Source organism: Dermacentor variabilis, chromosome 6, assembly GCF_050947875.1.
Source record: "Dermacentor variabilis isolate Ectoservices chromosome 6, ASM5094787v1, whole genome shotgun sequence".
Classification (NCBI taxonomy): Eukaryota; Metazoa; Arthropoda; class Arachnida; order Ixodida; family Ixodidae; genus Dermacentor; species Dermacentor variabilis.
In genome coordinates, this window is record NC_134573.1 from 162,316,487 (window position 1) to 162,331,528 (window position 15,042).

Genomic DNA, 15,042 nt, shown 5'->3' on the forward strand with positions numbered 1-15,042 from the left:
TTAAATTGGCGTCGGACAGCAAGTGCGGAAACGACTCTTGGGACGAGATCATGCAGGATAGTTGAGTGTAAGCAACGAACACGGTGCCGTCACCACCAGGTTCCATTTTTCTCAGAAACCAAGATGCCTCAGAGACATTGAGGAAACAGTCCCGCAAGCGGCGGGCTGCATGCCTCCAGCCTCACCACCACCCCCGGTTTGACCCCCTTCATTCACCGCAGGCATCTCCCTTCGCCTCAAATCCCGCGTCTTATGACCCTGGCAGTCTACAATAGCCTGTGTCGTATAGAGAGAGAAAAATTTCGTTTGAAAGAGAAAGGTTGTGTGTCTGTTTGCTCCCCCAAGTTTGCAAGGAGCCCTTTTTGCATGGGAGCCACTTGGGGCGAGTGTGCGCCTGTGCCTTACTTTGCATCGCGTATTTCTGGTCCACAGTGGCACATTCGCGGGCAGCTGTCGACCAGAGCTAGTTTTTTTAACCAAGTGCGCAGTTATGTAAATGAGTAACAAGAACTTTTACAATTGTTATAACCGGGTTGCATGAAAAAAAGAAATCAAAAGGGGGTATGACATAGCTGTTCCAAGAAAACTATAATGGCAGGGAGGCTAGTTCTCCTCCCCACCACCTTCCACCATCTGGCTTGTGGTTGCGTTGACTCGTTTAACTGTTTAACTCCCCATCCTGCACGCTGTGATCATGTGTTGTTAACAAGCCGCGGCTATCGGCATTCAAGAGTGGCACTGCTATAACAACTGAAAACAAGGGTCACGGGCGGCAAGTGACATACGAACTCCGCTGAGGCATTGCTTTGGTGGCCACAAGAAGTGCCTTTTAAAAAATGTGGGAAGGTTGCCGCAGAAGCATCTCAGCTTGAGAAATCCAGAAGAAACGCTGGAATGAGATTGCCACGAGCTTCTCGCCATGTACTGCTCTCTGGCTTGCATGAGAAAACCGCATGTCCATCAGCCTTGCTTGCTTTATGCGACGCTTGCAGACATCCTTCTCCAAGGAATCCAGATGCTCCATGCAGTGAAACGGAAGGTCCCTCACAAAGACAAGCCCACGAGGGGCTGAATCATCTACAGGACATTCTGTGGGGCAATGTTGAGGCAGCCTGCCCTACCGTGTCAGTGCTGCCGTTGTGGCCGTCACTGTTGCTATCCGATGCAAGCACGTTCATGACTATCGCCTCAATGGCTGGAGGCACTTCGTTTCCAAACCTATAGCAGTGCGCATTCTTTTCACTGGCAACGTCATACATTGCTGATGATCAGATGGCGGATCAGCCATGTTCCGTTTCGGCGGCAAGTCAAACAAGGCTGAGAAACCACATGGGCAAGAACAACTTCAACGCCACGAACAAAGGCAAGCACGAGCAACTTAATCCGTTGGCTAATTGCACAGAATGAGGGCCCAGTGAGCAATCTGGGAGCAGTGCTGGCAGCGTTGCCAGTGCAGTTGAGGCAGTCCATTCATGTTCGGAGGGATGGGAGGGCAATGGAAGAGATGCGCGCAAGGCAGTTGTGCATCTCTCATGGAGAGAAGTGCACAGCGGCAGTTGAGGTGGCAGGCATTTCACTTTTTTCTTCTTCTTTTCAAGGATTTCGCTTTCCATTACCTTTGGGCATGGGCACCCAGCAGCCAGACTTCATCGTTATAGCCGATAATGAAGCATGAGGACATTGTAGCAAGTGGGCTATTTCTCCATAGAAAACATATAACAGTTGACTGTGTGGCAGCTTTTCATTGTTATAACCGTTATATTGTTAAAACCAGCATCGTTATAAGTGGGTTTGACTGTACTAGCAAATCTCCACTGGTGTCGCTGCACGCCGCATTCAAAACTGTTGCCGCCAGCCCTATTGCAATAATTATCTTCACTTACCTGTTTCATAGTGCATGGGGTGTAGTGCCATTGGAAGCATACTGCGTACTTTTAACAGGCGCTATGCGCTGTTGTTCCCAGTGGCAGGCGGTGCGAAGTGAGCATCATGTTTTGCATTGGCAGCATCTTAGGCATCCTATTCCGGCATTGCGCACTGGGGGCGTCTTGTGCCATAATGATTTGTGCTGAGTGAGCACGCCAAAAGTTCCCGCCAAAATGCCCTGCTTGAAAAAGCTGCTTACCCAGGCTGAATTTAAGGAGCACAAATGGAAGCTTGCTGAAGCAGCAGAATCGACACCGCACATCTTGGGCCGCTCAGGCCGCACCAACTTGGCACACATCGGCAACTCGTGCTGTGACAATTCGCATTACGTAGTTGTCAACTACAGTTGAGTCTGTCATATCTTTTGGCAACTTCTCATAGTAAGTTTTCCCAGTTGGTACATTTTGTACTGACGTTTTCTTTTTCCAAAACTTATAAATGAGGTTCTACTGTATATAGTGCAACTTATGGTATCCTGCTTCGGACCACCATCAATTGCACTTCACTCCTCGAAGAGGCAGGACATGTGTTGAACGAGCTGCTGAACATTACTTTGCAATGTAGTAAACATGGTTTAAATCATGCATCCAAGACATCAAAGAGGTGCAATGTAATGTTAATGCATTTCTCTCGTATTATTTACTGCTAAATCGCCACTGAATTTTTTTGTCTCTGTAATCACATTCTCTTGTTATGGTGTGGCCATTAATGAACTCATCAGTGAATTTAGGGACACTGCTGATGTCATACAAATGGTATTTATTTCTTGCAGTGAATATACTGTGCGAGAGCTGATAGTGGCCCTTCTAAAGAAGTTCAAAGTAGCAGACAATCCCCGGAAGTTTGCGCTTTATGAAAGTCAAGTCGACGAAAGCACCGGTGAAGGTAAATCATTTTACGACTTTTAACAAGTCTCTTTTAGTTCTGGTTTTGTTTATGGTGAGAGGCAGTGCTGCTATGTCATAATGGTTGCAAATTAACCATTGAGCTAGTTTTTGCACCTTTAAACATTTTACAGACTACGTTCAACTCCTGTTATTAGAATTACTCTGTTGTCATGAGAGTGATTTGCTCATAAGTTGCACAGCTAGTGATTTGCACATCAAGGCAGTAAAGCCTCGAGCCAGTAAATAGTGTCCTTGCTCTTTGTAACAAAAAATTTGTGACGTAAAATTTGACACAAAAGGTAACCTCTCCTTTCTTACTGTTTCAGTCAAACTTAGGAAACTTCAGGATATGGATAAACCTCTTTGGCTTGCATTGGACTGGAATAGTCGGTCTAGGCAGTTTGTTCTTCAGGAAAATGACAATAGTGATATAGAGGTAAGCATATGCGCTTATTTCTTCTTTAACCTGATAAAACAGTCTGTGGTAACAGTGAAGCCCTTGCAAGGAAGGCAGCAGCACCAAAGCTGACTTGGCAGTGATGCATATAGTTGAATGTCATTATAATGAATGAATAAGTTAATCTAGAAATTGAAAAAAAAATTATCTGCCAATGTTAGCAAGTGTGCTGTAATTAATATTGGATATATAGAGGGTATTTTCATGTTGTATGCGACTGCATTATACTGTGACACTGCTTATGAGTTAGTTTGAATAATTTAGTTAGTTTGAATAAGCAATATGAGATGTAAGTTTTAGTTCTTCTTGCCTAGAAAGGAATTCGTTGCATCTAGCTAGCAAGAAAAATTGGCAGTCTCACTCCAAGGCCAAAGTACTGACTTGGATAGCAAGGTTTAGTTAGCATTGTGCCTGAACTGCTCGGACGACAGCCAAACTATATGCGGGTGTGACTAATGCGGATGTGACATATGCGAGTGAACCAAAATTTCTGGAATCCTTAAAAGCTTTTACACACCCTGTAGGGCCCGTAATGACATTGCACAGGCACCAATATGCTGCCTGCGAAGAGCCGTGCCCATAAAATTACATCACTTTCAGGTTTGAGTACTGATATTGTTTTGCAATTTTAATATTTAGTAGTCTGAGAAGATTCAACGTAAAAGGTATGCACTGTGACTATTATGCTTCATGACATTTGTTTGTGGGCTGCCATTCCCAAATTCTGAAGAATAATTTAGTCAAGACTGTAAGACCTGGTATGAGCAACCTCAGTAATTGCTATCACAATAAAAACCTTGTGTGTGGCTGACTTGGAGCAATTCTGCAAAAGGCATCAAGCTTCATTGTTTGGAAGAATTACACCGATGCAGTAAAAATTTAACAGTTACATAGCCATCTGCTTTGTTCATTGAACTTAATTCGCACTTTAACTTCAGGTGCAATTGACAACACTGTTAGGCACCACTTTTCAATAGTTAACGAAGAGTTCAGCCTTCATGTGTCACATGGTGCTGTATGTGCTGAAGTTACATGCAGCATACAAAGGATTGCTTTAACAGCATAAAGTGCACCGTAAAAATATTTTGTAGCAAAAGGCAAACATTTTTGTGGCACCTTTACTTTTTGTTTAGTGCATTAATATGTTTAGAGAAGTTTACATAATCTTGATAATCGTATGTTATTGCTGTCTTAGATGCCAGTCAAGTGTTGTCATGCCATTAACTGCCTTGTTAATGTTTATGTCAATTTAATGTGTCATGTCTGAGCCAATGTGTAACACACGAGCAAACACAATCATCTCAAATATTTGCTCATAGCTGCTGTTCACTGTAAAAGTGTTGTGGGGCCCCTCTAATAGTGATGCACTGTCACACATAATTTCTGCAGTGGTCGAATGCTTGCAGTGCCATACCTTTCTGAACTAATAATCCTGCATAAAATTTCTGCCGTTACAAATGTATAGCTGCGTTGCATTAGAAGGAATGGGCACCGTGGCTTTGTTTCCACATGACGATGACATTCATGACATGACACAGGCCTGCTGTATTATGGCAAATTAGTTCTGCAGGAATCCGCTAGGTGAATGTTTTGTGAAAAGGAAGAATTGTCATCCGCCTGACTTTGGCATGAAGCTACACAGGAAACCTGTGTGGGTTTCTCAGAAAAAAAGCTTCACAGTTGAAGAAAAAGTTGTCATAGTCAGGGGATGGAACCCAGGACCAGTGCCTTTTCAAGGCGGTCACTCTATTATGTGGGCTAACCAGGAGGCTAGCAGACCGCAGGGACAGCAAATTTGCAGTCCTGGTGTTATGGGTTTTCTTTAGCTTGTAGCCTGTCTGGGTTCCCTATATAGTTTCGTGTTACTGTTGTGTGAAAAGCAATTCTTCCCTTTCATGCTGTGTTGCATATAAGCATGTAGTTTGATGTCGAAAATAGAAGCTGCTTTACTGAGTCTCGTGAATTGACCATGCAAATCACGTGAAAAGTAGCTGCTATAGTACGATTCACAACACAGCTTTTGTCAGAGTATCTTGGAAATCATTGCCAATGCTGTATTCCCATACAAAGCATTATGTATTTTTGATTTCATATTGTGCAGTGATATGTTTGGTGGTTGAAAAAGAAGTGGGCTGAATAAGAACTCTCCAATGGCACTTCTGCAATTCACTTTCACTTAAATTTTGCCATGTATGATTTGATGGTGCAATGTGGTCTTTCAATTTACCTTATTGGCTGATTCAAGCATTTGTTGCTTCTTCTGTAAACTTCAAGTGGGAGGACTTTGCAATACCGGAGCTGCAGAACTTTCTGAAGATCCTGGAGCTCGAAGAGGAAGAGTACCTGACCCAGCTGAAGCTGAAGTATGACCTCGTGCGTTCTAAAATTCAAGAGGCAATGGACTCATTTCCAAAGTCTGGAACTGAAGTTCTTGACACCCAAGGTTCTGAGGCCCATGGGCCTGAGTACACAGAAAACACTCCAAGCTCTTGATTTTGGCATTTGAGCTAGAATGTTAAAGATACAGTGAACTTTTTTTGCATGCAGTAGGCCCCTGTAAGTTGTACTATTGTTGACAGAAATGTGAATGGTACAATCTAGCCATCACTAGCATCAAATCAGAAGGTGATGGTTGGCACTTGTGTGTTCAAATGGGAGTTCACCATGCATTGCTCCACGCTTTGCAAGCAAGAACTACTGGCATTATTATTCGGCATCTGTGAGACCAAGTCCTGATGTTTTTTTTTTTTTGTGCATTCAGAATTTTATTTGTCCATCACAGTAGTACCTGCGTTTTGCATACGGTTTGCTTCCTTTTGTTTGAGATGGTTTCTTTCATGATGGACTGAAGCAAAAGGGCTTCAAAGCTCTCACATGCAATACTGGTGTGCCTAGTGCATTGACAGGCCTTTCTGCTCTTTCTTTTTTTTTCGTGTGTGTATATGTGAAAGCAGTATTTTTTGTGTATTTTTTGTGTATATGTGAAAGCAGTAGGTAATGTTGACATATTCTGCATGTACAGTTGAAAATCCATTAGCTGCTTACTCTTCATTTATGTTGTCTTCATTTGCAATGGATTTGGATGGCTGATATATGAAGAGTATTGTACCGTAAGTAGTGAAAAAGTGAGTGAAGCCCTCTTCTTTACTTTTTTTCTCTTTTCTTTTACTGACATGTAATCTTTAGCTCCCACATGTATGTAGAGTACTAAAAAACTTGCATATTATGTATTAACCTGAACAATAATACAGTAGATAGTTTTGGGGCCATGATAAGGAGAAGCTTATACTATGTATGTAAGAGAAACAGAATACACTGCTTTTTTGGCCATAAGGCCAAGAAAACATGTAAACCACTGAACACTATTCCACCCAACTGCAATACAGGAAGTTAACCTTATGTGTCATTTTCATCTCATTTGTGTAATGCAATATTTGTTGCAAACAACTTTTTTTCATTACATCTATGGGAGCTTTATTAGAAGGATCACAAATATGGTCCTGTGAAGTCATAGAGAAATCTTATGTAGCTGAAATCGTAATCAAACAGTCTCAGCTAATCAGAACACAGTTTTGTGTATACCACACATTTAATTTAATCTCCTGTGACAGTCAACCTAAAATGTCTTGCTCACTTTTGCATTACTTTTAGTACATCTCCTCCATATATACCCCATGCATAGTCGTGGATATTCTTTTTGTTGTGATGAGCACTGTTCTGTCACTCACTGAAGTTTTTAGACTAGAATAGATACCGAAAAGAATATTAAGGTATATTACAACATTATTGGGGAACATTGGAGCAAAAGTTTCATGCTGTATGTGCTACTTTGTGCCATAAAGCAGCCTGAGTGCTGTTAAAACAGAACTTCACAAAAGTTCATATCAATATATGCTGCTATTAACCGTTGCCTTACGCAATTTGGAAAATTAATTTGGCACCCTCCACTACAGCATCTCTCATGTGAATATTCAAGAGGTTAAACCCCACAATTTAATATTCTTTAAATGTAATTTGGATGCAGTGCTGCTAACAGCACAAATTTCACCCAATAATCGACGCATTGCATGGTAGTAACCCCAGTGCAATCTAGGTAGCATTACTGGAGCCATTCATAGCATTTCTTTTTCAACAGTGCTCTTTGCTCTGCAAGAGATCGGTGATTTGGCAGTCTCTTGGGAAATATATGAGCAATAGTAAGTGTGATTTTCTTGATCATATAATCCTCACCATGTGGACCACCTCTGTGCTGCAGTGTTAGGCGTGTCTGATGCAGAAAAGGCGCAGGTGCTACAGGCCGTGGTGCGCCGAGCTACACCCGCTCACTGCAAGGTTCAAGGGTTCACTGCACTGTGGTTACTGCAGCTTACCATGCACCCTCGTGCAGTCGAGGATGGGGTCGCAGTGGGCACCACCGTATCTTGTAGAATTGATGGCCTAGGTGCAGTGCACCGTGCATTAATAAGTGCAGAGAAACCTGGTTGATTCAAATAGACCTGTTATAAGTATTGTTGCACACTGTCGCCAACCGCTACCAGCAGGTTGCCAGTTGTTTATTTATCATTCTTAACTCTCCAAGGTTTGGTAATACATTTGGGGAGAAGGAATAAGTAAAAGCAAGTAAGCTGTAAGCTTTGCAGTTTGTAGGACACCCATATAACAATGCTCGCTTTCACAAGTTTCCAAGGTCGTAGTTAACGGGCTGAACGTTGCAGTTTCAGCAAAAGCAAAAGGTGTGATGTGCAATATTTTCCTGGGCCAATGTACCTATCACAGTCCTTTCATGAGCCTTCCTAGAATATCATCAGCCTTTTTGTGGCAGCAAAAAATTGCCCCTATGCACAGATCAATGTGGCCAGCAGCTGAAGTAATTCCAACAAACGTGACGACAGGTATCAACAGCAGGTTATAGTCGGTGCCAAAATTAGAATACAGTGACAAATACACCTCTTTCGAAATTGAAGTTAACTTATAGAGGTGTGCAAACTAGTCACATTTTCTAGTTTTTATGATGTTGCCGTGGAGGAGAACTTTCAACATCGTTGTCTATTGGGGCCTATGTTTTGGTGCCTGGAGGCACAGGGTGCAGATGTTGTGCAGTTTTCTGGGAGCACTGAATCCTTAAGTTGTCACCAAGCTTAGTAATGCCACAGTGCTCTTTCTTGCAAACATGCAGGAGGTCTCCAGTTTCTCATTGGTAGTGTCAGTTCTTGTCTTCTGATTTTATTATTGCTGTCTTGAGAGGACCAACAATTGACCAAATGCCTTAAGGTATAGTGGAGGAAATTAAGGAAGGATGTGCATTTGCATTGGCTTAAATCCAGCGCAACTTATGCAGGCAAACCAAAAATTGTTTTCAAATTGAAGAAGGCTGCATAGAACTGTGAACGTTGGTACCTAATAGAAGAGTAGGCACTAGCACTGCATGTCCACGTACCTTTCTGAATGCCTTATCTAGGTTAGGTGCATCACAGCTTGATCCATGAAGCTTTCTTCTTGCTAACACCCATTTAAACATATTTCCTGTAATTAATGACTTTACATTGACATGGCGGCACTTACATCATGTAACAGGTGTGCGGCCTCTGAGCGATCTGGCATGACGTGGATATTATGCAGTGTTGCAAGCCTCGGAAGTAATGTGTCTTATATGGTTTCTGTGCTCATTCAGTTGGAGGCTTCAATTGCTTTTAATTCCTAACTATCAGTGTGTTCAGCATTCTGCCAATACAAATACAAAAGAAAACTTTGCATGCCGAACATAATGCCGTTTACTGCACCTTCAGAATAATTGCTATGTGTGATTAGACTGTTTTGGCTATATGCTTTCTGTTGCTGGGAAAAAAATGTGGGTTAATTTTTATTTGTCAGCTTTCAAGTGTTTAGTCGGCTGTGGTTCCACTGTGAAATCTTCTATTATGGGCATTGCTGTCCACATGCAGCATTGTGGTGTAGCTTATTTACTATTAGCACAAATTCAAACATGTCCAAGCCAGAAATGAATAGATGGTGTTGTTTAATTTCCAGGTTTACCAGCATTTGTAGACGTGGAACTATCTGTTCCTACCAATTGCATGAAGGCAGTTTATGGCAGAAGCCAAACTATGAGCAAGTCAGATCCCTCTGATACCTTTTAATATATATGTGCAGTTTAGACAACCAACATATTGGGTTAGACTTAGAAGCAGAGGCACAGCTGGTGCATATGTGTACAGTTGGCATCAAGAGTTTATGGACCGTGGGACCTGAGAAAAAAACTATACATTTCCGAAGGGCTTGTGACCTTAGCCAATAAAACCATACAGTGCTAAATTGTTTGCATACAGTACAGTTGGGAAATCCAAATACCAGGCTGCATGATCAGGCTCAGAGATATTAAGGTCTTTCTCAGATCCTGTGATCTGCCAACTTTTGACACCAACTGTAAAGAAAGGATGGCACAAACCATTTCCTAGCTCATAACTTCTGTTACTGTAAGAAGTAGGTGACCTTTTTGCTAATTGTTTGTTTGTACTGCTGGGCGCACACTGCATCAAAAATTTAACCCTTACTTTGCCTTGAGTTACAACGACATAACCAGTGCATATTTAAACGCCAGAAGGATATACCCACCGCCGAGTCCCATATTGAACAGGAGGCAGGCCGTCACCTGGAGACAACTCCAGACGAACACCTTCCCTAATCCATTCCATCTGAAATGTATCTTCCCAGATAAGCATCAGGACGACATGTGCAAATTGTGCCAGGAAGGACCAGCAACACTCAAACACATGCTGTAGGAGTGCAATGTAGTTATGGGAGGGATGGCAGTTACTCCTGAGACCCTGTCGTCGAGGTGGGCCGCCGCTCTGCGCAGCTCAGACCTCGGAATCCAGACGTGGGCAGTCCAGCAAGCCCATAAGGCGGCGTTGACGCCACCTCATGGGCTTGCTGGACTCAGGGTTGTCTTGAGTGTGGCACATAACAGCTGAGTGAATGAATATACATGCTTTTTTGTATAGGAGAGCAGTGGCGCATGTTACTAGCACCAAGTCAGCGTGAGCTACTGAACGAGAATTTGCGATAAAAGAAGTTAAGGTACCAGTTTAAAAATTTTGTAGAATTTATATTTCTACGGAAATTACACAAGAGGCGATGTCCTATGGTTATTGCGCGAGGACTCATCGATGAGGTGTCATTACATCATCAAATGTGGTATTTGGGGCAAACTGATGTCCTTTTAAAAAAAAAAGTGTTAAAGTGAATTCTTTGTTAAGATGAACCATTCAGACATCTTTGTATAGCTTTCATTATATTCAGTGCACTTCACCTAAGTTGAACTTCTGGAATGAGTCACAGATTATTAGCAGTTCCTTCATGTACACCTCAAGAGGGTCTACTGGATAAACTAACATGCTTGAAGCATTCTTACATGTCTCCAGTGGGGATATGACATTCAGCATACGTGAGATTATTATTCTCTTGCTGCAGATTCTTCACTATGTCATCTAATGCTTAGCACTGTATCATCCCTGTAGATTGGACATTCACCAACTTATTTTTATGAAAGGTTCGCTATGTTTGGTGTGCTAGCATTAGCAGCGCTTCATCTTTCTATAGTCATAGAAGACTTTTGAGAGAGTTTTAATGCTGTACTAATGCATTACCATTACCATTACCATCTCTGCTACACGTTGGCCTTGTTCATGCTACCTAAACTGCACCAGCTGCATGCGTAGTGTGGGTTAACTGAGGCGTGCAAAGCTGGCAGGTGACCAAAGCAGCATTGGCAACAATAGGAATGGTAGCGCATGCTAAAACTCCCTTTTGGTATCATAGTGATTCCCAAATGTTGCTATAGCAACTATAAAAAATTTTACTTTATTCTTTGACTTGTTTAGTGCCTACAGCAGCCAGTTTGGAGACATTACATCACTATGTCTCTGCTGCATTATGTTGAGTGATGTTTCATATAGCAGAACATTTTTAACTTGGCAATCAGGTTCTCTGATTTGCATTGAAAAGATTTATTTGTTTGGTACTGGAGCATGTTGCTGGGCCATAGCGTGGGAGTTGTGCTGAGTTGTATCCTGAAATGAAGCTGCAGACCTAATGCTGACTACTGGATCTAATATTCTGGGCTGGGCTGTGGAGAATTCACTTTCAGCAATACCTATACCTTTTGCGTAACGTATGCTGTATTCCATTATCGGGATATGTCCTGATAGTGGATTACTGACCTAGTAGTGATCCCTGGAAATGTTTACTGGGCTGTATTCTGCAACAATTGCATTCAGCAATACTTTTAACTTCGCATAACATGAAATCTGGAATGATGACTCGCCATAGGTCGAGCTGTTCTTGACACAATGACATTTCTCTTTCTTATTCTATCAATTTGTCAGGGAACTTTAGAGTGTTGGGATGAGAAATCAATACTGACACTTGCCTGGTCTGGAAATTATTCTATCGCATATTCCTCTTCTACTTTTTCCGAATTCCCACTAGAGGGAAATGTGGTGCTAGTTTTTGCAGAGTTTTCCAGAAAGAGGTGTCATCTTGCACGGGAATAATGAAAAGTGCAGTTGTTGGACGCAGCTTGAATGCATCGTAACTGCGGCTTCATAGCAACCTTTTCTGGTGACAAAACAATGATGACATATGCAAAAAAATTTGTGCCTGCTATGAAGAATTTATCGCTATAAGTGTAGGGTACAGCATGAGGCACTGTGTACTTCATAGTGTTGAGATCTTTTACTTGTCAAAGCTACTTTCTTACACTAAGGGTTTAGCCAGTGGTGGTGAGTATTGATGACAGTACCACCGTGCCAGTGTGAGACTGTTGTGTGAAGCAGTTTACGAAGTCAAGAAAAAAACTTTACAGCACTATATAGCTGTCAAGTGACAAAGCAGCACCAAAACTATCAAGCTGCAACAATGTGGGAAGCATACAGTTCAGAAGTGAGCATGCCATCAGGCCAGAAGATTGAATCTTTGGAATGAGCTATTCACTAGTCTACAGATTGCTAAAGTGAGTCATGTGATATCATGGGGAAAGGAAGCCCAAGCAGGAAAATCTAAGTTACGACAAAAGAATTGGGTGAGTCGTGATTGAGAGAGGGGTCATATTAGGGTGCTCCATTAAAACATTGACGTGCAATAAATTGTTCTGAAACAGAAGACAACATTGGCATTATATAAAATTTTTTTAATGAAATTATCACATAGATTTTGTTAGTCTTTCAGTTTGCAGTCTTTCAAAAGTTCTGTTTGCATATCATCATTCCTGTAATGTTGGAGTGATTGCAGCACCATACATCTCTGTTAGGTTCTTATGGAATTCGGTACCCGAAAGTAACCATCTGAGAATGGTTCTAGTCTTTAAATGGGTCAGGTACCACTTTGTGATGTCAGTAAGCTAAAACATACGATACTGTAATAGCCTCACTGCTCAAAACCAAGATACTGTCTGCTTAATATGCATTGTATAGACTCTGATGAGAGAGAGAGAGAGAGAAAGAATGACTCGAGTGCCATTGCCACACATAAATGTGAAGTTTTGTGGCAAACTTGGGGTGCACTTACTAAATGTTCCCTGTGGACTGGTGTGTCGCAATAACACTAGGCTGTTTTGCTGCTTTAGACAAACTGCAAGAGAATTTCGGTTGTGGGTATTGTGTGATTGGATGTTGTGAAGGAATAAAGTAGACTATATATTGCTGCTGGCATTGAGATGTAGCTAAATGTGATCAAGATTTTGGTGCACTAAAACCTGCATTCTTTATGCTGTTAGGCACAGCATCTGCTCGCTTGCAATTGTTGACATTTAATGTTCTTTTCCATCATAGTCGACTTTCATTCATTTGATGTTGCACAGGATCGGTTTTCATTAATTTCCAGCATGTTCCACTGTGTCAAAAGCTGAGTGTGCTTTCCTATGGTGAATAAGAAGTGCTTTATTGCAAACTTTATACACTGAGTGGCATATAACTTTCAAACAGGTCAGCAGTTATCATTGGAGATGTATCACTGAGGATGTATTCTTGGCCAACCACTTTTTGGGATACCGCCATCTTTGCAGGATGCAATATACATTGCAATGCCTTGTCGAAGCGGCGGGCATCCTGTCTGTCAGCTTATTCCGAGGAGTGCACGCTCAGTTACACTCTTTTAAAAAAAGTTACGCCCTTTTGGGCTTATCTTGTCCCACAACAGTAATGTCATCTGTCATGTCCACATTTCCTTTCTTTAACGCTAGGAGCCCAGTACTTCCAAGTCACGAAGGCATGTGCGTTATCAGCATGACATAGCATTCTCAACAGGAAAGTAGCGAGTACAGTGTTTTCAAGAAAAAAAACACAAGCAAGGCAGAGGACAATTATTTTTGTGGGACAAATGTACATACCAAAGGGTGCAACTTTTTTAAGAGCGTATGTCTGTGAAAGTGATTGACCAAGAAAGGTATTGACTGAGGTTTATGGCAAAACACTCAAACCACCATCAGTATGAGTACCGTCATACATGTACTGTGCTTTCACAGCTCTGTGCAATGCTGGTTATTCAAGAAACCTGCTTTAATGGTAACCCATCAAAATTAACTGGTTTTGCACAGTGTTGGCACTTGCATAAATGTAGAAGTGTGCAAAGCATGAAAGTAATTTTCATCAGCTTCATACTAGGGCTTTTTTTTTTGATGAAAGCAGCAAATCTGACAATAGGTATTGAGGACCGCTGGCCAATCACTTCCAAAGTGCAAATAGTGCTGCATGCCACAGATTTTCTTCCTTTTTTTTTTTTACAATTAGTGAGTGCTAAATATGTTTTGCAGTACACATTAGTCTGCCAAGACCATTTCCACAGCACATCACTTGGGAACATGGATACTGGCCACCATCAGAAAGTTTTTCCAGTGAATAAGCTTTGTTATATACAAATTTTGAACATGGTCTGGATAACACAAACCAATTTGGCCTGTCCTGCTGTGGTCAAATTAATGAAAGTTGACTGTAACATTTATGCCTCATGTTGTTGCTAGCATTGCATGGTTTTTATACCTCTGCTTTCCTATTCATTTATTTATCATGATATGCCATGTGATGGCTGTGTATAGGGAACATGTTATTGTTGAATATAGAGTGAAATTGCTTGGGAGAAAGTTTAATTTGAAGCCGCCTCCAATCTTGGTGCACATATACATGAGGAAAGCTGAAATGTTCCTTTTATGTAATTCTTGGAGTGATCTAAATGAAACTGGATATACTTAAAAGAAACATTATTCACTACAATTCACTTTCCTTACTTTTTGTTGAATATGGTTGCACATACACTCTCTGAAGAATTGTGATATATAGGTTTTTATCTTTTTTTTATTTTAATATACCTTACAAGGCACATGGGGCATTGAGTAGGGGGGGCACAGAATCAAGTAAGCACATACAATCTAGTAACAATATGAACGTAAAGAAAAAAACTACACCAGCCAAGTGCACAGCCTAAAAATAAAAGAAACGTCTTACCTACATAAAGCTGTGTACGAGTACAATAAAAAGGAACTTTGTAAGTTTATAACAAACGTATTGCAGGGCAAATAAAAAGTAGGAAAAACCAAACCAAACAGCGAGTATGATAGCAGTAGTTAACAAGGGTTAAGCGAGTCGAGTGAGTGCTTGAATTTTTCACGGTGAGTTTCCGCATCTATATGTTATCAGGGAGGCTGTTCCAGAGACAAATGGGAGACAAATGGCATGCAGTTATAGCATGCAGTTCTGTTATATAGTGTACGTTAATGTATAT

At 41.4% G+C, this 15,042-nt stretch overlaps 1 protein-coding gene across 2 annotated transcripts in view; it reads left to right on the forward strand.

Moving 5' to 3' along the window:
* Window positions 1–6,210, forward strand: part of LOC142585630 (ras association domain-containing protein 1-like) — a 32,521-nt gene extending 26,311 nt beyond the window's left edge. For both annotated transcript variants that reach the window (XM_075696549.1, XM_075696550.1), the window contains exons 7-9: window positions 2,699–2,811; window positions 3,140–3,249; window positions 5,545–6,210. In XM_075696549.1, the coding sequence (XP_075552664.1) occupies window positions 2,699–2,811; window positions 3,140–3,249; window positions 5,545–5,763 (442 nt within the window). In that variant the 3' untranslated portion in view covers window positions 5,764–6,210. The remainder of the gene's footprint in view (window positions 1–2,698; window positions 2,812–3,139; window positions 3,250–5,544) is intronic.
* The last annotated feature ends 8,832 nt before the right edge of the window (window positions 6,211–15,042 follow it).